At 48.9% G+C, this 26,283-nt stretch overlaps 1 protein-coding gene across 1 annotated transcript in view; it reads right to left on the reverse strand.

The window, feature by feature from the left end:
• Positions 1–24,902, reverse strand: part of pmfbp1 (polyamine modulated factor 1 binding protein 1) — a gene marked incomplete at both ends in the record, with an annotated part of 149,388 nt that extends 124,486 nt beyond the window's left edge. The window contains 3 exons of the mRNA XM_083690860.1: positions 18,683–18,805; positions 23,244–23,395; positions 24,878–24,902. Of these exons, the coding sequence (XP_083546986.1) occupies positions 18,683–18,805; positions 23,244–23,395; positions 24,878–24,902 (300 nt within the window). The remainder of the gene's footprint in view (positions 1–18,682; positions 18,806–23,243; positions 23,396–24,877) is intronic.
• Between the last annotated feature and the right edge of the window lie 1,381 nt (positions 24,903–26,283).

Genomic DNA, 26,283 nt, shown 5'->3' on the forward strand with positions numbered 1-26,283 from the left:
AAATATGAAGCAATAACCCATGACAGACCGCCTGAAAATCCATAAAAGGTTTTTATACGCGGGACGGCGACACATACATCCCCAAACATTTGACGAAAACATGTAAAGCGTCGCTACGGACCGCCGCTAATCGTCTCGTCAGGTGGTCCTGGTTCTGCGTCGCTCTGGCTGATTAGAAACCGATGTGTTGGAATGGCCACGAGAGCTGGCGTCGGGGTCCGGTCTAGCCACCCTGGGGGACCAGACTGATGGGGCGGTGCCAGGGGGGCTGGCAGGAGCAGCGGGCATGGGCGCTCTCCCAGCGGTGAGTCACTCAGCCCTCCGGCAGCACTTGACCTTGAGAGAGAAGGTCATCCCTCAAACACGACTACCAGCTGACCTCGTCTCTGATAACGAGCGCTCTTCCCGCTCTTCCTCCATCCAACCTCTGGATTTAACACAACAGGCTAGCTACAGCCTCGTTACAACATGGTTGGTCGCTAGGCCTATTGCATGACCCCCCCCCCCCCCCCCCGAATGGCTCCCATGTGCTTCAAACCCGCCGACGGGGGTCTTGCTGCGTCGTGGAATGGGGTTGACACCTAAAACGGCATGTCAGGTGACTACGAGCACCGTGGGGCTTGTCTTCGTGTGTGGCCCCGGTCACACGGGCCTGTGGCCTACAGGCTTGTGCTTAACACTGTTAGTCCTCCGTCCCCGCGCAGGCAGAGGTGACAACGTGTCTGTATCCTCTTCCCCGTGACTGATGACCGCTCCCCCCACACGGTGGGCCGTCTCAGGTGACAGTCCCTCTCGGAGAGCCTCGGCGCTCTGTCATTCCCGGAGTCTCACACTCCCCTTTAAGGCTTTACATCCCGACGGTACATCCAAAGGGCGATACGAATGGCTGTCGAAGGCGGTTCGGGGTTCCGGGAAAACAAAAGAGCCTGGGTCTTAGCAGGAGATATCGTTACGTTCAGGAGGGTCCCCCCTCAAATCCACAGCCCAGTCCCCCAGTCCCCCCCCCCTCCCCTTTTGACCCTGATATCCCAGAATACATGGGAATTATGGGGGCATATTCATTGTGTCTCCGTCTGTAACTCCCTGCCGGTATCCATGTCTCTTAAAGAGAATCACCAGGTATGCTAAAATAAGCTAATTAGCTAATATGCTCGATGTCATTGCGCCAGAGAGCGTCCGCACCTCAAACAGAGCGTATACCCTCAAATGCTCTTGAGCAGACACCGAGAGAGCCCCTTAATAACAACAACTGTCCCCCGCCAGGCCATTACTGTCGTGCTATACAGACTAGTAGACATTTATCGACTGGTTTACAAAACCTCTCTCCTCCTCTCCAAGCCCTCCTCTCCTCTCCTCTCCTCTCCCTCGTTTTCTCTCTCTTGCCTAATGAGGCTGAGGTAGGTCAAGCAGGCGCACTGGAACCTAACCTAACCACCTCCAACGGTTCAGCCTCGTCACCTTGTGGCCTCTCACACACACACGCGCACGGGGGGGGGAGACGCACACGTACTGTTAAATCCGCACCCCTGTGTGTGTGTGTGTGTGTGTGTGTGTGTGTGTGTGTGTGTGTGGCACCCGGGCCCAGCTGAGAGGTAACTCTATCTCTTTAACCGCTGCCTGGGTTCGGCACCACAGATTAATTGGTTCCCGGTAATTCTATCAGATTAGTATTAATACGCTGTCGCCGAGGCGATCGGGGTGACCCCGGCACTGTCTCACCGTTTTTTTTTATAAACTAGCGTGAAGGTCAACTGTCAATCATCCCTGCACAATATGATAATAAGCCTTTAAACCCGGGGAGAGGGTGTTATTAGCAGCAGCAGAAATGGCTGACTGGACCGCTGTCATAACGCTGCAGAGAGGAGCGTTTATAGATGAGTTTGGGGGGGAGGAGGGGGAGAGAGGGGGGGGGGGGGGGGGGCGGAAGGAGGGAGGGAGAGAAGAGGGACGATGCTGATCACCCCTTGGTCTCTAGCGAGCTAGGTAGAGGAGGAGGTAGGAACGATCCTGAAATGCATAATGCATCCTCGACATGCCAATAACGTTAAAGAAAGAAATCCAAAATCGCTCGGGTCCCTCACGGTAATTACGATAACGCAAACAGTATGTCTTCGCTGTCGTTGTGCCAGGGGGGGGGGCTGGCGGGGGTAGGAAACCGGAGGACGGGCTCATCGTGATGCACGGGACGGGATCCAAAACATGTGTTTGACACCATTCCTCTTTCTGCTCCGCGCATTACAATGAGGTAGACTACTACAGTAGTCAGCTGACCGTGGACGTGCCTTAGCACCGGAGAGCGGTGCTTGTACTGTATAGCCTGCTTGTCAGAGAGGGATATAGAGACATGATGACATCAGAGCGTGACTCTACAGGCTTGCCCCCCCACCCCACCCCCCCATCCCCATGTGAAGCTGCTGCCTGCCCTCTTCTTCACTGGGAATAGACCCCCCCCCCCCCCCCCCCAGAGAGAACGGAGCTACGCTGAGTGAAGGGGAGAAAGAAAGGAGTGCCTGAGAGATTTCTTACCTAAATGCCCCTCCCGAGTCTGCGTGCCCTGTGAGAGGGTGTCAGCGAGCCTGCGTGTGTGTGTGTGTGTGTGTGTGTGTGTGTGTGTGTGTGTGTGTGTGTGTGTGTGCGCATGTGAGAAAGAGCGAGACAGAGAGAGAGGAATGAGAGAGAGAGATACAGTACAGTAGAAAGGGAGAGATGGAGAAAAAGAGAAAGAAACATGGTGTCTGTGCTGGGTCCCAGAGGGCCTGAACCGGGCGGCTGGCAGGGGAGCCATTACACGCACGTCTCTGACAGCTCACTCTCTCATTACAGCAGCAGCCAGTATGTAGTCCTTACACCACTGCAGCAGCAGCTACCACCACCACCACCACCCTCTCCCCCTCTATATACTTCAACCACCACCACCACCACCCTTTCCCCCTCTATATACTTCAACTACTACCACCACCACCACCACCTCCCCCTCTATATACTTCAACTACCACCACCACCACCACCCTCTCCCCCTCTATATACTTCAACTACTACCACCACCACCACCACCATCTCCCCCTCTATATACTTCAACTACCACCACCACCACCACCATCTCCCCCTCTCTACACTTCAACTACCACCACCACCACCATCTCCCCCTCTATATACTTCAACTACCACCACCACCACCACCACCACCTCCCCCTCTCTACACTTCAACTACTACCACCACCACCACCATTACCACCACCATCTCCCCCTCTCTACACTTCAACTACCACCACCACAACCACCACCACCACCATCTCCCCCTCTATACACTTCAACTACCACCACCACCACCATTACCACCACCATCTCCCCCTCTCTACACTTCAACTACCACCACCACAACCACCACCACCACCATTACCACCACCATCTCCCCCTCTATACACTTCCTACCACCACCACCATCTCTGACACGTCATGGCCAGACGCCCCATGCAGCGCCGCAAGTTGGCCAGCCACGCCTTATCCCAGAGGTGAGGGCCAGTGGATATCGGCAGCCCCTGATCTAATCCTACTGTAGTCCTGCTGAAACACTCAGCCAGCCGCTCCAGCCCGGCTCTGACACACGGGGAACCTCTCCAAGTTACGTGTTCCTCAGGATTCGCAGAGCTGTCAGGAAACACCCCCCCACCCCCCATCCCCCCCCCCGTCCAAAACTCCCCACCTGCCCCGCCAAACGAGCCCAGGCTGAGAACGTGATGAGGAAAGAGGCCAGGGAGGGCCTTCTCATAAGAACTGACTCAGGCAGGCAGACGCACAGGAACATGACCTCTGCTGGCTGAGAGAAAAATGTGCTGCCTCCACACTTTACTGCTAAAGGGCAATGACAGACTCAATTGGATTGAAAGAGACATTTCTTCAGGTCTTTTTTGGCAAATTCCCGCGACTGAGGTTATAGGAACTGCTCAAAAGAGGTAGCCAACTTAAACAAAGGATCTGTGAGGCGCGCGGACCTGCATCTGTAGCTGTTTAAGTACTGTACGCATGAGGCCCGTCTCTGCACCGCTCGACTCATTGATACAAGGCCTCCGCGCAAATAAAACTAACATGTAGCGCTCCGAGCTGTCCTCCGTCCAACCCAAATCTTTTTAAACCCGCTATTGGAAATGAAAAAAACACACACGTATAAAATTCCTCAATGTAAAGCCAAACACCAAAGCTAAAAAAAAGAAAAGAAGAAAAAAACACACACACACACACTCAATATCCCTACAGCTGTGGCTGTGTTCAGACAGGCCATGTAGAGCTTGTGAAAGAGACCTACAATAACATTCCCACAGCACAGTTAAATATATGGCCATCTTTACTGGGGATTAGATATTTTTTTCTGCTGTGCAGCCTACCTGTATATGAATGCGTGCGTGCGGCTGGTCACGCACATGCCTGTGTGTGCGTATGAGTATGAGTGTGTGTGTGTGTGTGTGTGTGTGTCCTATAGGAGCACAGTTATTAGGGTTGCTTAATACTTAGGGCTGCAGTGAATATTGTTAATACACACTGGAACTACTTACTGTACTGTACCTGGGTATCTGGATAAATGCTTCAGGTTATCTGAGTGCCACTCACCTGGCTAGGGGACTAGAACTGTAACACTCACCTGACTAGGGGACTACAACTGTAACACTCAACTGACTAGGGGACTAAAACTGTAACACTCACCTGGCTAGGGGACTAGAACTGTAACACTCACCTGACTAGGGGACTAGAACTGTAACACTCAACTGACTAGGGGACTAGAACTGTAACCTGGCTAGGGGACTAGAACTCTAACACTCACCTGACTAGGGGACTAGAACTGTAACACTCATCTGACTAGGGGACTAGAACTGTAACACTCACCTGACTAGGGGACTAAAACTGTAACACTTACCTGGCTAGGGGACTAGAACTGTAACACTCACCTGACTAGGGGACTAGAACTGTAACACTCAACTGACTAGGGGACTAGAACTGTAACACTCACCTGGCTAGGGGACTAGAACTGTAACACTCAACTGACTAGGGGACTAGAACTGTAACCTGGCTAGGGGACTAGAACTCTAACACTCACCTGACTAGGGGACTAGAACTGTAACACTCACCTGACTAGGGGACTAGAACTGTAACACTCATCTGACTAGGGGACTAGAACTGTAACACTCACCTGACTAGGGGACTAAAACTGTAACACTTACCTGGCTAGGAGACTAGGGGACTAGAACTGTAACACTCACCTGACTAGGGGACTAGAACTGTAACACTCACCTGACTAGGGGACTAGAACTGTAACACTCACCTGACTAGGGGACTAGAACTGTAACACTCATCTGACTAGGGGACTAGAACTGTAACACTCACCTGACTAGGGGACTAGAACTGTAACACTCATCTGACTAGGGGACTAGAACTGTAACACTCATCTGACTAGGGGACTAGAACTGTAACACTCACCTGACTAGGGGACTAGGGGACTAGAACTGTAACACTCACCTGACTAGGGGACTGGAACTGTAACACTCACCTGACTAGGGGACTAGAACTGTAACACTCACCTGACTAGGGGACTAGGGGACTAGAACTGTAACACTCACCTGACTAGGGGACTAGAACTGTAACACTCACCTGACTAGGGGACTAGGGGACTAGAACTGTAACACTCACCTGACTAGGGGACTAGAACTGTAACACTCACCTGACTAGGGGACTAGGGGACTAGAACTGTAACACTCACCTGACTAGGGGACTGGAACTTCAATAGTTGTTCGTCTCTCATGTCCAGTCTGATGTGAAGTTCCTGGGAGGGGAAAAAAGGGAAATTATGAATGCCATGTTTGGGAATGACTGACACAGTAGACGCGGTTGAAGACCTTGAGAGCCTTTCCCTCCCCTCTCCTTCCTGATTCCCACAGGCCAGAGGCATTACCAGTGTTTTCAGTGCAAATCTGGAGAATTACGCCGATCACAGCGAGAACAAAAAGAGGAAATGTGCTTTTTTACAGCTAACGCCGTTTTTACTCCCTTTTATTTCTCCTGCTTTATGGATCTGCGTTTCTTTTTTTCTGGCCCGGCCCTGAGGAAATGGTTCATTAAAATGGAATGCCTATTTTGTCCTTTTCTTTTTTTATGTGGTGGACAGGGATATTAGCCAATGCCATTACAAAGTGGAAAGCCAGACTTCCTCCTGGCTGCTGCTGCTCTGGTCATGTTGGCTTTATGAGAGCGCTGCCAGATTCTGCTCTCTGGTCATGTTGGCTTCATTAGAGCTCTGCCAGATTCTGCTCTCTGGTCATGTTGGCTTCATTACAGCGCTGCCAGATTCTGCTCTCTGGTCATGTTAGCTTTATGAGAGCGCTGCCAGATTCTGCTCTCTGGTCATGTTGGCTTCATTAGAGCTTTGCCAGATTCTGCTCTCTGGTCATGTTGGCTTCATTAGACCGCTGCCAGATTCTGCTCTCTGGTAGGAGCAGGGAGGGAGACAAGGGGGAAATAGGGAGCAGGGGGAGAGGATGCGAGAGGGGGAGACAAATGGGGAGAGGGGGATAGAGAGAGGAGGGGAGAGGGGGATGAGGGGTGGTGGCGGGTTACAGAGTGATGGAGATAGGGGGTACACCAAAGTGAGGGATGGAGAAGACAGAAGCCTCTAATTGAACTTGAGGGGACGGACAGAAGAGAAGTAAACAGGAAGTTCAGACGACAGGGACAAAGGAGTGAGATAAAGAATAGTAAATGACCGACTCCAAAGGGGTTACAAAGCATTGATCCCATCCTGGACCCTATCCTCGAACACACACACACACACACACACACACACACACACACACACACACACCCACACACACTCTCAATCCTCATCCTCAACCACAATGTGATTATGAACAGGGTCTATAAATCAATGCCTGGTGGAGAAAGGCCACCCACAACTCCTTGAGAGGCAGAGATGCTCTTTGGGGTGGGGCCCGGTTGATTTGTTAATAGTACATAATAGAGCCCATTTTCACGAGGCACATTAAATCATATACTGTACCACCGGGCCCTTTGCGAGCATTAAAGCAAAACAAAGGCCTTTAATACAGAACTCCACTTCTTATTTTTTATACCCTTCTTCCAAAAGCCCGGGTCTAAATTGGATTTTCTCAGCACTGTTTTCTAATTTGAAACATCCATCATTTATTATTAAAGAAAGGAAAGAGAGGGAAGGGTTGCCTTCGGCAGCTCCAGCAGCCCCCCGCCCCCTCCCCACCCCGCCGCCACCCCACGTGCCCAACACTTCTCCGCACCCTTAGCCCTCCAGTGCAGTTAACTTTACTTTCTCCATCTCCGCAGAGCAGGTCAGTGTAATGACACATAAATATGGTGTGGCTGTTTGACTGGTGAGCAGTGGGTGCTGAGGCAGCAAGCAGAATGTATGTGTGTGTGTGTGTGTGTGTGTGTGTGTGTATATGTGCATGCGTGCGTGTGTGTGTGTGTGTGATGGATATGTCACGGCTCCTAGCCAGGGGAGGGGTGTGTGTGTGTGTGTGTGTGTGTGTGTGTGTGTATGTGTGTGCGTGTGTGGGAGGGGGGGGGGGGGGGGGTGACGGCAGTCAGTGAATGGCTCGTACAGAAACAGAGGGTGGTGGTGCGTCTCTCAAAAAAACCCAGGAAATCCTTCCCGTTAATAACAGCCCCTCCGTGTCCTTTAGTAATCCTGTTCTGTATTATCAGGACGCTGCAGCTAAGTGTTGCAATTAGGCCTCCCTTTTTCATGCAAATCAATTTGACAGCACAACAATCAGTCTGTTACGCCAGCTCTCTCTCGCTCTCTCTCTCTCTCGTCCTCCCCTCTCTCTCTCTCTCTCTCTCTCTCTCTCTCCTTGCTCCTTCGCTCCCGTCGCCCTCTCTCCCCTCCCCGCTCCCCCCCCTTCGCTTTCTTTGGCATTTGCGGCGGCCGACCACATTTGCATTATTTATCATATCAGTTTGAAATATGCGCGGCTCCAGGCCCGGGCGCGTGTTGATTAGTGCGGCATTACATATGTTAAGTACAAAAGGGAGTCATTTGCCTCACTCATGCTCCGCTGCACCTCTTTGGCCCAGCGAAAACAACACAGGGCTCATGTTAATATATCCCTGAGCGACTCACCCCAAACACGGGAGACGGGTGGTTGGGGGCGCTGTGGTGGTTTGGGGGGGGGGGGGGGGGGGGGGGGGTTTATGGGGGGGCTCTCAATGGCTCATGTGTTAAAAAGATCCATGCTGTGTGGGCTGTAGAAAACAAACAGCGCTGCGTGTTAGAGTTCTCCTGGTGCCACCGTTTCTCCATTGTGTCCCTGCTGTCTGCTGCGTGGGGTCGGAGGAGGACCACAATGGGGCTCTCTGGTGTGAGCCTCTCCATTTGTAATTGCCGCATAAGATATGCAGCAGCCCTGCTACTCGTGACAGGTGGCGCTACAGCCCTGAGGCTTTAAGGCTTTTCGATCTAACACACACACGCGCGCACACACACGCGCGCGGGCTGGCGGGCACACGCGCACACACACACGCGCACACACACACTCTCCCTTATAATCCCATACACACAACTGTTACCGTCATTGGGAGAGAGACCCAGATGGATTTGACATTTGATTTGAGTCATAGTTTCCTTCACAGGGACAGAGGATAGTAACCTTGTTTTGGGTGGTTTTGTGTTTGTCTTTATGCTGTACAGAAGAATGGGATGATTGTTAAAGAAGTCTTATCAATTAAAAGCTTAAGCCGAGATAACAAAGATAGTGTTTCGTTACAAAAATGTGGGTACAGAAAAATGTGCGGTCCTTTATACCTCTTCTGACTTGTATCCACATGGTCAAAGATATATAAAGCCATAGAAATATAAAGCCATGAAGAGGGTTTTGTGTCTTACAATATGTGACGACATTGACCCTCGCTGAGCATGAACCCCTCAATAGTTTTCACATGCATTTCACTTTGGTTACTTCTGTCAAGTCATGACAAAAGCCTGAGTACACACACACACACACACGCAAGCACACACAGACACAGACACAGGTCAGTTCAGCTCACTGCTTCCATTTTGTGTACATACTCATGTACCCCAACACAATATGATGCATGTACTGTTGTGCAGGCAGGCTTTGTTGCCAGTTGGTGGTTGGGATTATAGATAGACACTATTTGTTGATAGGAGGAGTCCCATCAAAGAGCAGCGGGGACTAGTGCTGCTGTGATGGATAGATGTGGCTTGATTATCATTAAAAAGTCATTTACAAGACAAATAGGGACTAGCTTTTCAAATGATGGTTACTTTATTGCACATTTGGGTTTGGAGACAAAAAGCTGTGATCAACAAGGCCGTTGATCACCATGGCGATTACTGATTACTGCAGGGCTCGCCCTAATCCGGGGTCCGACTCCAAACGTGATTGGTTACTGCAGGGAGCAGGTGGGCGGGGCTGAGGGGGTGGGCGGGGCTGAGGGGGTGGGCGTTGGGGGGGGGGGGTACGTTGACTGGCACCAGGGACATGGCGCCCTTGTGTGTGTGCGACCTGAGAAGAGCATTTAGTCTCACACTGGTGGTTGGTGACGGTGTTTCATTTACATCCTGCCCTTCTAGAAAAACGCTCCAAATTCATCTCTTCATCAAAGTCCTTAGACGAGTACTGAGGCGGAGTGGGGAGCAAGGCGGCAGAATCAGAAGGAAATAACCATGTGTGATCTTTTCTTTTCTAAGGGTCAAGTAAATTAAAGCTGACAGAAATAATATCGGGGGAGAATTTAAAAGAAGATAGGAAAAAAAACGAGGGAGGGACGGATGAGAGAGGGGGGGGGGGAGGGAGGGAGAAGTGCTGCAGGATGGGTCTGTGTGCCTTTAAGCTGAAGTCTCAATCTCACATAGTTTTGTTCCTTAAAAGGAAATCAGAAGGCTTAGCTGAGGCATTGCCTTGAAAGTCATGAATAAACATCAGATTGCCTTTCTACGCATACATCATACATCACAAGAAGACGCTACCTAATGGAGGAGGACTCCTCGCCCTCCGACACATGAAAAGGCAGCGAAATTACCCACCAAACCATGCAGACTCGTGGTTCTAAAATGGACCGCTGTGGGAGGGAGGGGGAGGAAGGGAGGGTTAGGGGGAGGAGGAGAGGGGGGGGAGGTGGTATATTTTACTAAAATGGCTCCCCGTGATAACAATCTTTCCCAGCGAGATATAAATATAATAATATATGCTACTATAATCATTTACAATTACAATTACAATCTGGCCCTTTGCATCTCTCACCCCCCACAGACAGTTTCTCAATTCTGTTTGGCATCCCTTTGCCTTCAACGCGCCCCCTTCAATATCATTTCTGCATGTGTTGATTCTGCCTGCACATTAAGGAGCGGTTGCCATTTCAGACCGGCCATTTAACAAAAGCAAAAGAGTATTATTCTGGGGGCCTCTTATAGGAAATGAAATTGCATTTATCAGTGTGTCCCTGCTCTCGGAGAGAGTGAATATGTTATGAGGAGCTGAGCTTGGCCGGGCTGGCTGCCTGCAGTAAAATGTCATCTCTCAGCACACGGGGCCCGCAGATAAGAGAGGCTGCCTGATTCACACCGTGTAGCCGCACAAAATGGACACGCCACAGACCGAGCTCGACCTGGGAGAGAGAGAGAGAGAGAGAGAGACACAGAGAGAGAGAGGGGGGGGGGGGAGAGACAGAGGAGAGAAGAGATAGACAGAGAGGGAGAGAGAGAGAGACAGACAGAGGACTAAACAGACAGATAGAGGATACACTGACAGATAGAGGGAGAGAGAAAAAGACAGAGAGAGAGAGAGAGAGCGAGAGAGAGAAGAGAGTGAAAAGAGAAGGACAAGACTAGTAATTGGGTGTGTGGAAGTTTAGACTATGTAAAAAAAAAAATTTAAAAAGAAAAAAAGAAAGAAAAAAGAACTAACAGTTTAATACTTCCACACAGAAACAGACAGAGCTAGCCAAGGGCTCTGACTGACTGAGGGTCAGTCCACCACCAGATACATGTGATATGAGGCTCTACAAAGGCATAGCCTCGGCCTATACATGCCATTTAGCTGACGCTTTTATCCAAAGCGACTTACATCGCAGTGAGTGCATACATTTCAGTATATATGGTCCCAGCGGGAAGCGAACCCACAACCTAAGCGTTGTTAGCGCCGTGCTCTACCCACCGAGCCACAGAGGACCACCACTACAACACACATCACTAAGAGACAAGCTAGCGCTCGCATTTTGTAAACGGAAGTTAGCCGCAAAATGATCATTCCATTGTTAATGTTATTCATGATCCTATTAGCATGCCGTAGACAGAAACGTATTATCCTAAATAAAAGTTTTAAATCATTTGTTGATATAACAAGTGGCCACTTGATGACAGAGAAAGAGCTAATAAATATTCAATTGGCAAATTGTTGAGGCAATGTGTCATGAATAATTTGTGGTTGGAGGTATGGAAAACCGACTTTCATTTTGAGCTTAAGCATGTCCACCATTTCCTATCTGCAAGCGTGGGTGCATCAGTGTCTGTAGAAAGCCTAGGGCAACTTAGAGTGAGGACATATCCACAGAGGATCGCTTGGAAAATATCCATCAGAAGGAGATACTAATTGGTCCATGTGTAAGTGTGTGTGTCTGTGTGTGTGTGTGTGTGTGTGTGTGTGTGTGTGTGTGTGTGTGTGTGTGTGTGTGTGAGTGTGAGTGTGAGTGTGTGAGTGTGTGTGAGAGAGTGTGTGTGAGAGAGTGTGTGTCTGTCTGCGTGTGTGAGAGAGAGTGAGTGTGTGAGAGAGAGAGAGTGAGTGTGCGTGCTTGCTTGCGAATGCATCCGGAAACGCTCATGTGCGTGCGCGAGCGAGCGTACATGCTCGGCGTGTGTGTGTGTGTGAGCGTGTGAGCGTGTGTACGGGGGCACGGGGATGTTCACCTAGCCAGGCGTGAGAGCAGTGTTGTGCGGCAGAGTGCAGTAATTTCTTTGATCATTTTTAACGGCGGCTCTTTCATGTGAGGGCTGCGGCTCACACACATCTCCCTGCAGGTGTCATCTCATTCCTTCAGTTGGGGGATTAGTATGCAGCAGGCAATAAAAAGCTGGGCCATTACACTGTGCTGCGCACACACATAATCTCAACACACCGGGATCATTACCTTTTCAAAGGAGGATATCAGCTCACAGTCTACCGAGAGAGAGAGAGAGAGAGAGAGAGAGAGGGAAAGAAAAAGAAAGAGAGAGGGGGGAGAGAGGGAGAGAGGGAGGGAGAGATAAAGGGAGAGAGGAACAAAAAAGGGAGATGGAAATAAAGAGCCAGCAAAGCGTAGCAGGGGTGTGGGATGTGGAGAGAGAGAGAGAGAGAGAGAGGGAGAAAATGAGAGAGAGAGAACGAGAGAGAGAGAAAATGAGAGAGAGAGAGAGCTATCAATCAGCCTAGTGATAGTGGCAGCGCAGTTTGAGGCTGGTCCGACTCACTCTGCACCCAGGGTGGTCTGTATGTGGTAATGTGGCGTAGATGGCCACTGCTCTGTGTCTGACAGAAACCACGGGGGAATAGCTCATTCCCCCGTCCACCGTGTGGGAATTCATAGTCATCCATATATTATTCAGCCATTTCCCACCATCCCGTATGGGTGATACCTGGAGGTTGAGTTAATCTGATATTATTCAGACACACACAGAGAGACACAGAGGCCAGCTATAGGCTGCAGCCTACCCAGTAACCAAAACGGGATGAGTCAAATCAACAAACCACTGCATTGTGGTCCCGGGGGGGGGCTGGTCCTGTGCTCTTGTGCCGTGGCCTCCAGAGGGTTCGAAAGCCGGCCCATTACCCTCCTAATAGACTCTATACTACCCCTTTCTTATCTCGCTTGTTTTAAACAAGGCATCGTCCGTCCGTCCCCCACCCCCCCCCTCACAGAAACGTAGCTCACCGCATCCGGGAGGCAGCAGAAACAAGCCTCCGGTCCGCAGAGATTCCTAGCAGTAGCCGGAAAAGATGGCTGCCCTCTCTCTGTGTTAGCTCTGGGAATGCTAACAGGGCAGTCTCCATCTCCTCGCGTACAGTACAAGCCTCTGTTTCCTTTTTCGTTACTGAAAGCTCTGTAGGGGGCCGGAGGGAGCGGCCCCTGTGAGCCCCTTCTCACACACACCGCGGCCCCGTGTAAAGCCTAGCAGACAGGTAAGAGGTCTAACAGCAACTTAAAAAGCCCTTTCTATGACATGTGAAATCTGTACAGACCAGTAAGCTGTTTCATTATTAACCACGCTCTGGGAGGCCTGCTCCCTTCCTTGTTGAGAAACACAGCTAGTATCCTGCACTCTACCAGACTCTCACTCCAGCTCTGTCTCTCCACAGTAGCCCACTGAAACCTGCTGGAACTTACAGTCCATCTTTATCTATTATCTCCTGTACTTTTTATAAGCCTTGTTCTGCTGCTGGGAGGCAGAGGCAGAGCCCTTTGTACTGTAGGTACCAGAGAGGGTCTATCATCATCTGCAGTGTGTGTGTGTGTGTGTGTGTGTGTGTGTGTGTGTGTGCATTAGGATCAACCTGACTGCTTTTCCTGTCACACACTGAGATGACAGGAGAAACAGTAGAACAGCGTCTACTGCTGCTAAAATCTTCTTCTTTCTCTTTCCATTCACACGCGCGCACGCACGCACGCACGCACACACACACACACACACACACACACAGTAATTTAGTGCCTACACGGCCCGTGGTCACTGAAATTAAGATGGCTTTGGCAAAGCATTTACAGCACAATAAAGCTACAGCGCCCAACCACTTTGACTTTATAAACATGCCAAACACAAGTTACTTCCAGCCTACCTACAGTCACTGACCTCTCTTCCCTACGCAAGTCTGACTCCTCCTTACAGACCTCACACAGCCTATGGAAATCCTCAATTATCCCTCACAAAGACCCATTTTACACCAATTAGCAGCAACATCCATCTGTGCGCTAAATTAATACTAAGAGTGAGTGGGCTGGAGAGAGAGAGAGAGAGAGAGAGAGAGAGAGAGAGAGAGAGAGAGAGAGAGAGAGAGAGAGAGAGAGAGAGAGAGAGAGAGAGAGAGAGAGCCTGTACTTCAACATCAACTCAATATGATCAGGATGGGAGCGATTTCTATGGACAGAACTCATCTGAATCCCCCCCCCCCCCCCTTCCCTCCCCCACCCAGCCCTGTGGTCAGTCAGTAGGTGCTAGGCTAGGCTATGCTATGCTAGGCTAGGCTAGGCTAGGCTGTGCACAGCTGGAGAGCAGCTGGATCCAGTTGTGCTGAAGCCCGGGAGTGGGAGGAGGGCGCGGGCCCGTGAAACCAGAGAGTTTGGGAACAGATGAACAGACGCTCAGAGGTTAGGTAAACAGAACCGTGATCCAACTCTGGCGGCGTCTACTCCGTGCTCCACGAGCACTCTGGTCACCGTGGCCGAGCTGAGCCCTGGGTTCTAGTTATCAGAGGTGGTTAGGATGAAGCCTGGGGCCTTTCAGGCTGTCTTCCAGAAACAAACAAACACACACACACACACACACACACACACACACACTACCTAGAGCCGCTGGGGCCTTCTGTATGGGATGTAGTGCTTAACAACATCTAGCTACAGTAATCCTTCCACACCAGAGTAACATTATTCTTATAAACCGTACTGTACAATCATCTCCATCCAAATGGTGTGCAGTACTGAAGTAGGGTTAGCATAATCACGTATAGGGAAAACAGGCAATGAATTGAAGTAAAAACGGTTTTGAACCCTCTGAACAGCACCTCGTGGTAGAGTATGGCTGGCGGGCGTTCTGTTTCCCTTGGTGTTTCTGAGGGAGGGATCCCTCTGGTCCCATAAAAAAAAGCCTGGGATCCTGCAGCGAGCCGGCGCAGGCCCTCCTCCAGACGCGGGCCTACGCTCTGCTCTAATTGGCCTTTTCTGTAGCTGTGAACCTTAATGACTTTGTTCCTGGATTAAAAGCCTCAGACTGTTCAGGCGAGGCAAGGGTCCTAACCTTTACCACGCCTGCTCCTTGTCTCTCTCTCTCTCTCTCTCTCTCTCTCTCTCTAGTTTTTTCCTCTCATTCTCTCTCTCTCTCTCTAGTTTTTTCCTCTCATTCTCTCTCCTCTCTATTTCTCTCTCTCTCTATTTTTCTTTACATCGAGCTTTTTTTTCCCCTTTCATTCTCTCTCCTCTCTCTCTCTCTTTGTGTCTCTTTCTCCCCACTCTCGTCCGACCTCCTTCTAGCTCCAATGGCCTCAACACTCACAGACACATACCTCTCCAGACCTTTGTTTCCACACATAAAAAGCATTTCTTTAAGGTTATACAGTCTAAAGGGTTTGTCTCCTGAAAGGTTAGATAAACTAGATACTGTATGTATCAATCCTGCATAATTCCTCACATTTCTTCTCCATTTTGTCCCCTAAGTGCTTTTTCTCTATTGCCGCTATCTGTGCAACATCGGCCACAATCCATTCCTTTCTGACAGGAGCGCCCGAGAAATAGAAAAGAGACGCCCATGAAGGTGAAGCAATCTGGTCCAACCTTCCCACAAAGCACAAGGGATGGTAACGGCTCCAACAGAAAAGGACCAGATGACAACAGAATTGTGGTCATAGTCAAGTATACCATGACCATATTTCAGTGGATAATAATAATTCTGTTCTGTACATGTCTCCTACATTGGGTTAAAAATCATGGCTCTCCAATTCAATTGGTTCCATTCAGGTCCGACAAGGAAAGTCACAACTTCAGATGGAAGGAGAAGCCAGTTTTATTCTCCGTCTTTCCTACTGTACATACTGTCCTGTCTACTCAGGATTTTGTCATGACTTGACAGAAGTAACCAAAGTGAAATGCATGTGAAAACTATTGAGGGGTTCATGCTCAGCGAGGGTCAATGTCGTCACATATTGTAAGACACAAAACCCTCTTCATGGCTTTATATTTCTATGGCTTTATATATCTTTGACCATGTGAATACAAGTCTGAAGAGGTATAAAGGACCGCACATTTTTGTGTCCCCACATTTTTGTAATGAAACACTATCTTTGTTATCTCGGCTTAAGCTTTTTATTGATAAGACTTCTTTAACAATCATCACAATCTTCTGTACAGCATAAAGACAAACACAAAACCACCCAAAACAAGGTTACTATCCTCTGTCCCTGTGAAGGAAACTATCTGACTCAAATCAAATGTCAAATCCATCTGGGTCTCTCTCCCAATGACGGTAACAGTTGTGTGTATGGGAGTGTGTGTGTGTGTGTGTGTGTGTGTGTGTGTGTGTGTGTGTGTGTGCACGTGTGTGCGCGCGTGTATGTGTGTGTGTGTGTGTGTGCGTGCCTGCGTGTGTGTGTGCCTATAGTAGCGAGCCCCTGTCCTTCAGAGCAGCAGTGTATCCGGCCAGCTGCCCCAGTCTGGCCAACGGCAGAGTGCTGAGTGATAGACTAATCGATGCTCGGCCTAATCAGGCAGCTTAACTCTAATACCCCAGACAGGTCCACATCATTATCATATCAGTCGTCACGCGGTTCGAGGTGACATGGAAAAGGCAAAAAAAAAGATTAAAGCCGATCTTGTAAAGAGGTGCCACAGGTTTTTTGAAATGCGATGAAAAAGGACAGGCTTTGTTTTGCCTGGAAGCAGAGACAGGAGGAGGCAAAGGGCGGGGGGGGGGGGTTAGGGTTAGGGTTGGGGTTGGGGGGGGGCTCATGGTTGAGGTCGCCGTTAGGGTTGGGGGGGGGGTCTCATGGTTGAGGTCGCCGTGGTACCATCGCCACATTCGGTGCTTGAGGACCGTTAGGCAGACGGTTTACCAGTGGCTTTGTCGTGGCACAAGGTTTCAGCACACCCGATACCTCAAACCACTTCCGTCGGCGAAGAGCTCGCCCCGCAAGCCACAGCCAGGCCCTACTAGCACCCCATTACTGAGTGTCTATTAAGGTAAGAGTTTGTTTAACTCCAGCGCACATTTGGGGGAGCTGGGGGAACTCTTATAAATCATCTATAAACTGCTTTACACAAACTGTTTACAGGCAGTAAATGACGTATAAAAGAGGAAACAGGTTTGAGGTTGGGGCCGGGGGCATGTGGTGGTGTCTACACACTTCTCACTATTATTTGTAACACACACACACGCGCGCGCGCGCATGCACACACACACACACAAACACACACACCAATCTGTGAGTGATTCACAGCTCTCAGCCACAGGACCACAAGACATCTCCACTTCAAAACCAGCCAACATGGCATGACACATTCATGGGAAATGTTGTCAAGCCTAGACTGTGTGAACAAAGACATGGAATGCCAAGGACAACCTGGCAGCAATTAGGCACACGCTTTAAAAAGCACTGCACATTCAAACTCCATCAGGCAAATAAAAGAATGTGCTACATTTGGTATTGTGTAATGGCATTGGTTTCCCATTGTGTCTAAATGCCAAACTGTGTGTGTGTGTGTGTGTGTGTGTGTGTGTGTGTATGTGTGTGTGCGTGTGTGCGTGTGTGCTTATCTTTTGTGCGCCGCTGCAATGAATGAGCAGTCTGATTAGGTTTGGGTTTCATAATTAATGCTGTCTGTAAAAGGTCAACCTTATTCAATTCACATGAGGATTAAATCATTGGAAGGTCTGGGAGTCAGCGACTCCGAGAGACAAAAGGAGAGAGGACAGGTCGCTTGGCCAATGGTGCACATTTTCTCTAACTCCGTGCTTATTTTAACAATCTAATACAAAAACAGTAATTTACCTTCTTTTTTTTTCCCCAAAGCATCTTAGCTCATAATTCACCGTTACTCAATTACTGCCAGCTTACTTTATAGTGCAGGACATATTCTGTGGGGAAATGGAAGTGGATACCAATTTCTACAAAAACAACCTTCTGTTCACCAAATTGCCTCTCTCATTATATTCTACATGGCAGAAAGCTAAAAGGTTCTCAAACAAAAAGCAAAAAATGTGTTTTTGCAGCATAAAAACTGATTAATACGCTGTTATACAGATGTCTCCTGGACAATTACATGAATGAAGACCATGTGGTTTCGAGCTACAGGGGTTGACCCTGAGGCCGAGCGACAGTGAATACCACTGATTTTGCATAAGCCTGTGGAAATGTTCAACAATCGTTCAGCACTGGAACAAGTTCAACAATACCTGGCCCTGAGAGTAAATCAATCTTAAATGGATTAAACGTTCCCTGCGAAAGACGCTAGATGAGCCTGTCTCTTACCTCCTCCTGAACTCACCTGCTAGCTCTTAGCTTAGCGCACTTGAAGGCCTACGTAGCTCCGGGCCCTCGTTCCAAGGGCCTTCCGGAAAAAAAATCTATCGCGCTTTATCGGGATTCCCGACCGTTCTGAATGCGAACGGGACTATTTTTCCATCCGTCGGTGGAGAGTGTGTGTAACCCTGGACTTAGCGGCCGGCTAGCCGCCACTCCCCTTCATCATTAATGCTTAAGATGGCTAACAACCGCACTGTCAACAGCTTCCAGGCTAATCGACGTGTCAATCAATGGCGAGTGTGAGGCCAGCTTTTACAGGGTCCCTGGGGTGGCTGCTCAGAGCACGCTCAGTTTAACACAGCGCGGCTGTGAGAGTGTAAACAGAGAGGGGGTATAGACTGCTGGATTGACTGGCTGATCAATGCCATTGATCAGTTACTTACCTCCGGCTCTTTGTGCTGGCCGCTGGCTCTCCCCTGCGCCGCCCGGCCCTCGAGAGCCTGGATCAGAACCTCGTTCTGCTCGCTCAGGTCCGCCACAAACGACTGCAGCACGCCCACCTTGCTCTAGAGGGAGACAGAAAGGAGGGTCAACGGCAACGACGTGACGTCAGGGCCAATGTGTGTTTAGGCCAAATATTAACAGTCACATCACGGCGAACCCTGAGGAGTGAGCGATTGAGGTTTAGCCAAAAACACGTCAGCAATGACACAACAATAGAAGTGCTCAAGTCCAGACAAGAGGGAGGAAAGAGGAGAGGAGAGGAGAGGAGGGGAGGGGAGGGTGGGGCGTTCAGCCACTCCAGACCCCACCCTCCCTCACATGACACCTAGGCCAACATGGTGACAGAGCCACACCACACCAGCCCTCGTTTCCACCCCCCCCCCCCCCCCCCCCCCCCCCCCGACAGCGCTAAGCAGGGACTCTATTAGTCATATGCCACCTCTGATCTGTCATGGCACCTTCACTTCCGCTCTGCCACTAATTCCTACGCGGGGCTGTGGTGTCTGCAGAGACCGGCCCAGCCCTCTCTAGGCCCAGATTAGAATTTAGCGTGGATGGACACATAAGAATTATTGGCGCTCTGTCGGCCCGTGAGGTAGAAATGGAGATAAATGCTCCGTCAGACCGAAGGGTGTTTGCCTTCAAAGCGTCTCCCAATAGGAGAGGGACGTGGAGGAGGAGAGTGAAAGTGACAAGCGCCACGCCTCACTTAGACACGAGATAACAGGTGGGTCTGAGGCAGAGCGCCGCCACCCCCGCCGCCGCCACCGCCGCCATGCCACGCCGTCGCCCAGTCACACCATGAGGATAGAGGACGTACTGGCAGAAACACACCCTGGGAGCTGAGAGCTCTATGTAAAAAGCAGAAGCATTCCTCCCTCAAATACTGGGCTAATTCCTAATTCCACCCCCCACCGCCCCCAACCCTCTCCCTTCCTCCACCCCCCCCCCTTCCCCCCACCCCCCCTAACACGCAGGTGGGAGTCCTTATTGTGCCTACGAGATGAGAGAAACAGCGTTAGGTTTATTAAGAGTACCAACGTTGGACGCTGTGAACTTCAAAGCGTCTCCTTTTTAGGTAATTCTACCCTCAGTTTGAAAGAGTGAACAGGGAGAGAGGGTTGAAGGGAGGGACGGAGAGAGAGAGAGAGAGAGAGCGTGTGAGGGAAGGTAGGGGGTCGGTAAGGAGGGAGGGATTGAGAAAATGAGAGAAGGGGATAAAGAGAGAGAGAAAGGAAGAGGCGGAGAACAGGCATCCATCTTTTAGACCTTTTAGATGTATAATACTGCCTCCCAGCTGTGAGCAATTTTACAAAACAAATCTCCTGGCCGAGAGAAAGATAATGCAAACCTCATAATGACACAAATAATAATCCAACAACAGCAATAATAAGCGGCCACGCTTCTGCTTCTGCTGCTGGTTCAGGACAGTGGCTATCTCCGCCTCCACACAGCTCCCACCCATTCAAATTCATATTGGATTTTTTAGACGGTATGAAAAAGTAATATTCCGGCAATAAACCGTGATTTACACCCCCTTGCCTGTTCCCCCCTCTCTTCCTTTTTTTTTTTTTTATTTGATCATTTAGCCGGGGATCGTATAACTGTATATCAGACACAAATGAAATCAGGTCCCGTGCACATTAAGGCCATGTCTTGCTGCAGCTAACATCCCCTGCAACCCAGCCTCCCGGCTCCCCTGCAAGCCAAGGGCAGAGTCCCATTCATTTTCAGGCCCATTTCCTCCTATGATTAGGCGATCAATCAATCCCAGCCTTCAATCTCATCAGGCAGACGGGATTATCTGCCCATCTACCCCCCCCCCCCCCCCGCCCCCCCCCCCCCACACACACACACACACATACACACTCTCTCTCACTCTCCCTCTCTCCACTCACTCACTCCCCCCTCCATCCCCTCCCTCCCCCCTCCTCACACACAGCAGCACATTAACATCAGATCAAGTATCACCCAACGCAAGCAGTCTGCCACATCAACCCACCACAACCAGACACTTCCTCATCTCACCCTTCTCTCTCAGGTCCTCTCTGTCTGTCTCCTCTCGTGCGGGGGCGTGAACACACATGGACAAAAGCGCGCACACACACACACGCGCACACATTTTGGATGCTATAACATCCAACATTAGGATCCAAGTGGATTGATAGAGATCGCGGCCTTTGCTAAAAGCACTCTTGTCAAGGCTTTCTCTTCCATTGTGCTTTCTCTTCCTGCCTCCCTGAACCCCCACCTTCCTTGAGAAGAGGTTGAATGAACGGCATCTCTAAACCCCCACCGGATCATAACTGCACGTGTGAGAGACACTAACTCATCCCTTAAACGTGGAGATCCCATTCCACAACGTCCATTGAAGAGCAGGAACCTCAGATGGGCCTAGTTTCTCTGTTATTCACCGCAGGTAGAGTACAGAGAGATGGTAGCAGATTAAGATTATCCCTGAGGATTGGCGGCTTTCAATTCACTGATGGAGCCTGGGCGCCTTCTCTCTAGGTCACAGAGACAGCTCACATCCCCAAACATGCTTTGGTACTACCCACAATGCACCGGGGAGCGGACCTAATGTGTCGTGGGGTGTGTGAGGTTAAGAGATTTAGCTCTATAAAAGGCTGCTAACAGAGTAACAGAGCCTTTGTGGTGGTGGTGGTGGGGGAGGGGGGGTGGGGGGTTTACAATGTGGACCACTCCACCTTGTTTACACCCCCTAAATGGTGGGTAAACTGTCACTTGTAAACAGGAGAATGCCATTAAACTGGTTCCAGTGCGTGCTGTCAGGCGCTTTTGGACATGAGCAGATAAATGCCACCTAGGGACCTGGGACTGGGGAAGGGAAGGTACGGGGTCGAAGGGACACCTCTATCCACTCACACAGACACTGAGACAGAAAGTGTGGAGGCGGGGGGGGGGGGGGGCGGGGGGGGACAAGTCGTCAATAATAGCAGTGTCCTTGTCCAGACTGCAGGTAAAATATACACCATCCTGGGGTGGAAACACTTTAGAAAGCTGAGAGTGACCAGTACAGTACCTCGAACTAGCTGGAGGAAAAGACGGTAAAAAAAAAGAAAAAAGAAAAAAAGAAGTAAACTATAAAGGTCTACTGTATAAAGCCTATGATTGTAATTCATAACCTCATTGGTTATAATCATTGGGTAAATTAGATAGAGAATGTACTGTATGTACTAGACCTAATCCAATTCAGCTCTCTCAGCAGACCACTCTCAAAACAAAATGCCATAAATGTGTTATAAGCAATGAAGATCTGATATACTGTAGGAGTCTTTGTACCCTTTGCAACCGAGTTCTAAAAGGCTTGTTTTGTGTTTCCTGAGCACTGTCTGTCAGGGGCTGTGAGGATCAAAAAGGATTTCCTCAAACCGAAGATAAATGCAGTTAAAATGAGAGGCTGTGTTGTTTCCCCCAACTCTGCGATGCTTCTCCACCATGGAGAGGATACTTATGAGGGAAGGAGCTTTTCCTCTGGTGATTAGACTCAAAGAGACAGGCCAGGCTCACTAAAACTTTCATCAGCCGTCATCAAGCACAGTCCTCAAGGTGTGCAGCCACCCCCCCCCCCCCCCGCCGCACCCCCACAGCCCCCTGACACGACAGGGAGGGAGAGAGAGAGAGAGAGAGAGAGAGAGAGAGGATCCGAGCCTGCTCATCGCTTTCATCATTCCTTAGTGGAAAGATGAATATGAAAAATAGCACATCTTTAAATGTTGAGGAGGAGAAAAATGAATTAGTAATAGATTTACATGGACTAAGAGCACGTACAGGTAAGGACATTACTTTTTATGTCATAACAAATATATTATTCCACTTTTTCTGATGAGCACTGTCTAAAAGGTACATTTCCCAGAGATGTAAAGATATTCAATAAAGGCCACTTAGTGGGATAGTTAAAAAATAACCCAAAAAGCTTTTTGATGTAAAGACACTAATTCTCTTAACAACATTGATCAAACTGTCATACTTTCATTATGGCCCAATACCTTTTAGCGGCTGTGCTAGGCTAATAGAGTTATAAGTCTCTAAAACATCAAGTTTCCTCCCTTGTCCTTGTCAGTGGGCTCTCTTCAGTCTTCACATGCAGGGCCAACACTTCCCGTCCCTATAAAAGGCCTGTCACTAAGTGTAGGCATCATAATGGGAACCATTTTATGGTTTATTTTTCCACACAAAGGCAGCAGTGGCAAGATTGTGGGCTCAGACCGACTCCTTCATTTCTGAATTCAGCGTCGCACATGCAATCAGCAAACACCACAACGCTGACTTCCACCAGTCTTTGGGCCTCCAACCCCAACTATCTAAGATCAGGGAAACAAGATGTAGGCTGGCTGTTCAGTCAGTGACTGAAATTACCGTGTGTGATTTTCTTGCGCTGACCAAGCCGGTCCAAATAATCAGTCCATTAGTGAAAATAACACGCTTTCCGCAGTGGATCGGGACGACTGCGGAGTGTGACCGCCATTACGCGCTTACCTGCAGAGTCTCCTCGTGGCCGTCATCCGATTGGTCGATACGTTGCAGGCGCTCGTGGTAGAGCGTGCGGAATTCCGCCAGGAGTTTTCTCATCTCAGCTGGCGGCTGCGTCTCCGCGGGGTATCCGTGGTCCCCTGAGCCGGACCTGTCGTCTATCAACACAAACAAACACGTCATTATCAACAACACGTTAAACACACGGACACCATTTCTCACACCAGACACAGACAAAGCAGTCAATTGTTTTAGCTTTGGCATGACCTACTCTTCCATATAGCTTGAGAGAGATAAAAAAAAAAAAAAACATCAAGATAGTATTTCAGTAAACAGTCTGATCTGACCGCTGATGCTCAGCCACTCTCACAGGGGCTCTCACTGTCCAGAGATGCAGCAGTCTGCACAATAAATGGCTTTAATAACATACCTGAATCCTCGGGTGCGTTAGGCCCTGGGTTTTTCACATGTCATCATTTTTTAATTATGTGCCGCAAAACCTATCCAGGGCCCCTTGCTTCGGCCCACAATGCCTTGTCCTATTCCCTCTAACTGCAGTAATTAATCTATGGAAGAAGCAGTCTTTCTTTTAAAGGGGAACGATAAAACAAATTTCACTTAGAAAACTAATAACTCATAACAACGGCATATGAAGAGAACCTGCGCACCATAGGAGTAGGGACATGGAGGGCAAGGGATTCAAAGAAAAAGAACAGCCCCAAAACTCAGAGAGGGTCAAACTTTTGCAGACGTGAGTGAGTGAGTCGCATCAACATCTTATGAAATCTTGGAGGAAAGTAAGTAATGGGAAAAAAAATAAGTGAGGATAAAGCATATCTTTCTGCAGAGTAGCCTTGACCTGCAGGATGATCTTGATAGGGGTGCTGCTGTCCATTTAATTCATATGGATGTTTACACCTCCTTCCTCCATCTGCTTTATCTCGCCTCCAACCAACTCATATTCTGGATTGGATTAGATTGAACCAACTCCAGAGAGAGCAGGAGAGAGAGAGAGACAGACCTGTCCTTTAACTAAGACTTATATAGTTTATTTATACAGTAGGCCTATGTGCTGAACCCACTTCATACCAAAGTCAAACATCTATGAAGAAAGCTAGGCTTAGGTAGGCTGGATTATACCTGTATAAATATGGTTATGGTTATCATCTTAATGCAACGTGCCGATCAAAATGTCGAATCCTTCTTTGTCAATGCTTAGCTACATTTTCCTCTAATACTAATATGAGCAGCACTGATTGGACCAAAAATAGATGCTCCCAAAGTACATTTCTTAGAGACAGTTTGTTATAATACGAGTATAGATACTGTAAGCCTACTCACAAACATTGCAGTACCTGTATTTCAATTGTAACTCAAAAACAGCTTAATTGCCGTTGAAATGAACGCGTTGTTTGTTGTTGGCAACATGAGGAAAATGTTTCGCCCACATCTCAGTGTGACAAGTGTAAATGCGACCCTCTTTGACTAAACAAAAAAAACTAAAATAAAGGCATGGTTTTCAGACACAATCTGTCTACAGTTCTAATAAAGCCTGTCACCAGGTGGACCAGAGCTCGGTGTCGGTCAGCAAGCTAGGTTTTACCGATCATTTTCATTCAAGTGGCTTGTCCTCATTGTACCTGTTGCACTCCTGCTGTTTATCATTTCATTCGGTTTCGGGTGTGCCATGTGGGTCAAGAAGTGACAAACCTCCTATCGTTAGCTGCTGCTGCAAAAGTGGTTAGCTGTATGTTCTCCCTTGTGTGTTCTGCAATTGGCATGCAATGGTAACCTTCAGCTAAATGGTCTTTCTTTCTGTGACCACCACGTTTCTACCCGCCTGGAGGTCCCCCATCTCCCGCTTCTGCACCTTGCACTCTGCACATCCTGTCAGTCCAGTCGTCAATAGAACGATGAGCCAATCAGGCAAAGGAGTGGCTACTCGATTTGGTTTTCGAGACCAATCACAGTGTAGATATGGCCACGAGGAGGCGGGTTCTAGTTTGTGTTTTGGGAGTGACGGACACAGATTTCCATGGAAACGTACAAGCACACCGAGCGTGGCTTTGGTAATGGGTGACGAACAGATAGAGCGACAGGTCTTTCCTTGTTTGCTTGTCACTGTTCGGTGCGTTCCCGGTGTACAGGGCTGCACAGGCGTTCATATTCATTATCATTTAACATAATATGCCCGGCCACTGACTGTTGGTGTATCGTGTAAAGTTGAAATGAAGCGACCCCCCCCTCCCTTTTTTTTTTCTTTAAAAAAAAAAAAATATTTAACACTATATGAAGCACCTGTTATGCATGATAGACACATACATGATGCAATTATACGGTTGTTTGGTTGTAGCATGCTTTATAACGCATATTACCACCTGTCAGTAATGCATTATGATTGCATCTGTGGCCGTTTGCAATTTATAACGGCTGTTATAGTATAAGGAATTCCTGTTAGCGGAATTCCTGAGTTCCTAATAACTGTTACAGTGCAGTAGCTGTCATGACTGCACTGCTTATAGCCAGTCTAATAGGTACATATAATGCATTCATAATTGATCATGAATAGGTGGCATGAATGCAATGGAGTGTTATCAAGTTGGGGGGTTTTATCTTTCTCAGGGAGACAATATTTCAGGTATGGTCAGTTAAGTCATACAGTACCATCTCTTTATTTCTTTCCCCCAAAATGAATATGAGGTCTTCTTCACATAACATTGTGCCTGCACAGTGATTTCATCTCAGTGGAACCTCTTTCCCTTGCAAATAGGACACTTTGTTGAAATTGAATTTCCAAAGGTCCTTTGTTTTATGAAGAAAAGAAAGTAATGGGCAGCGAGAATCTATCTATGGCTATACGCTTCTCCTCTCTGCTCAGTGGGCTTGGAATGAGCTCATGTTGAGAATCATAAGGCAAGGAGCCTTGAAAGCCGCGTGATTGCTATATTACCAGATTATTGACTTGAAAATTGCCTTCCTTCTATTCCTGTTTATTATGAGCATATTTGTTTCCTGCCTTAAACTCCCTGGCCTAAAACGACTATCA

Source organism: Argentina silus (assembly GCF_951799395.1).
Source record: "Argentina silus genome assembly, chromosome: 19".
Taxonomy (NCBI): Eukaryota; Metazoa; Chordata; class Actinopteri; order Argentiniformes; family Argentinidae; genus Argentina; species Argentina silus.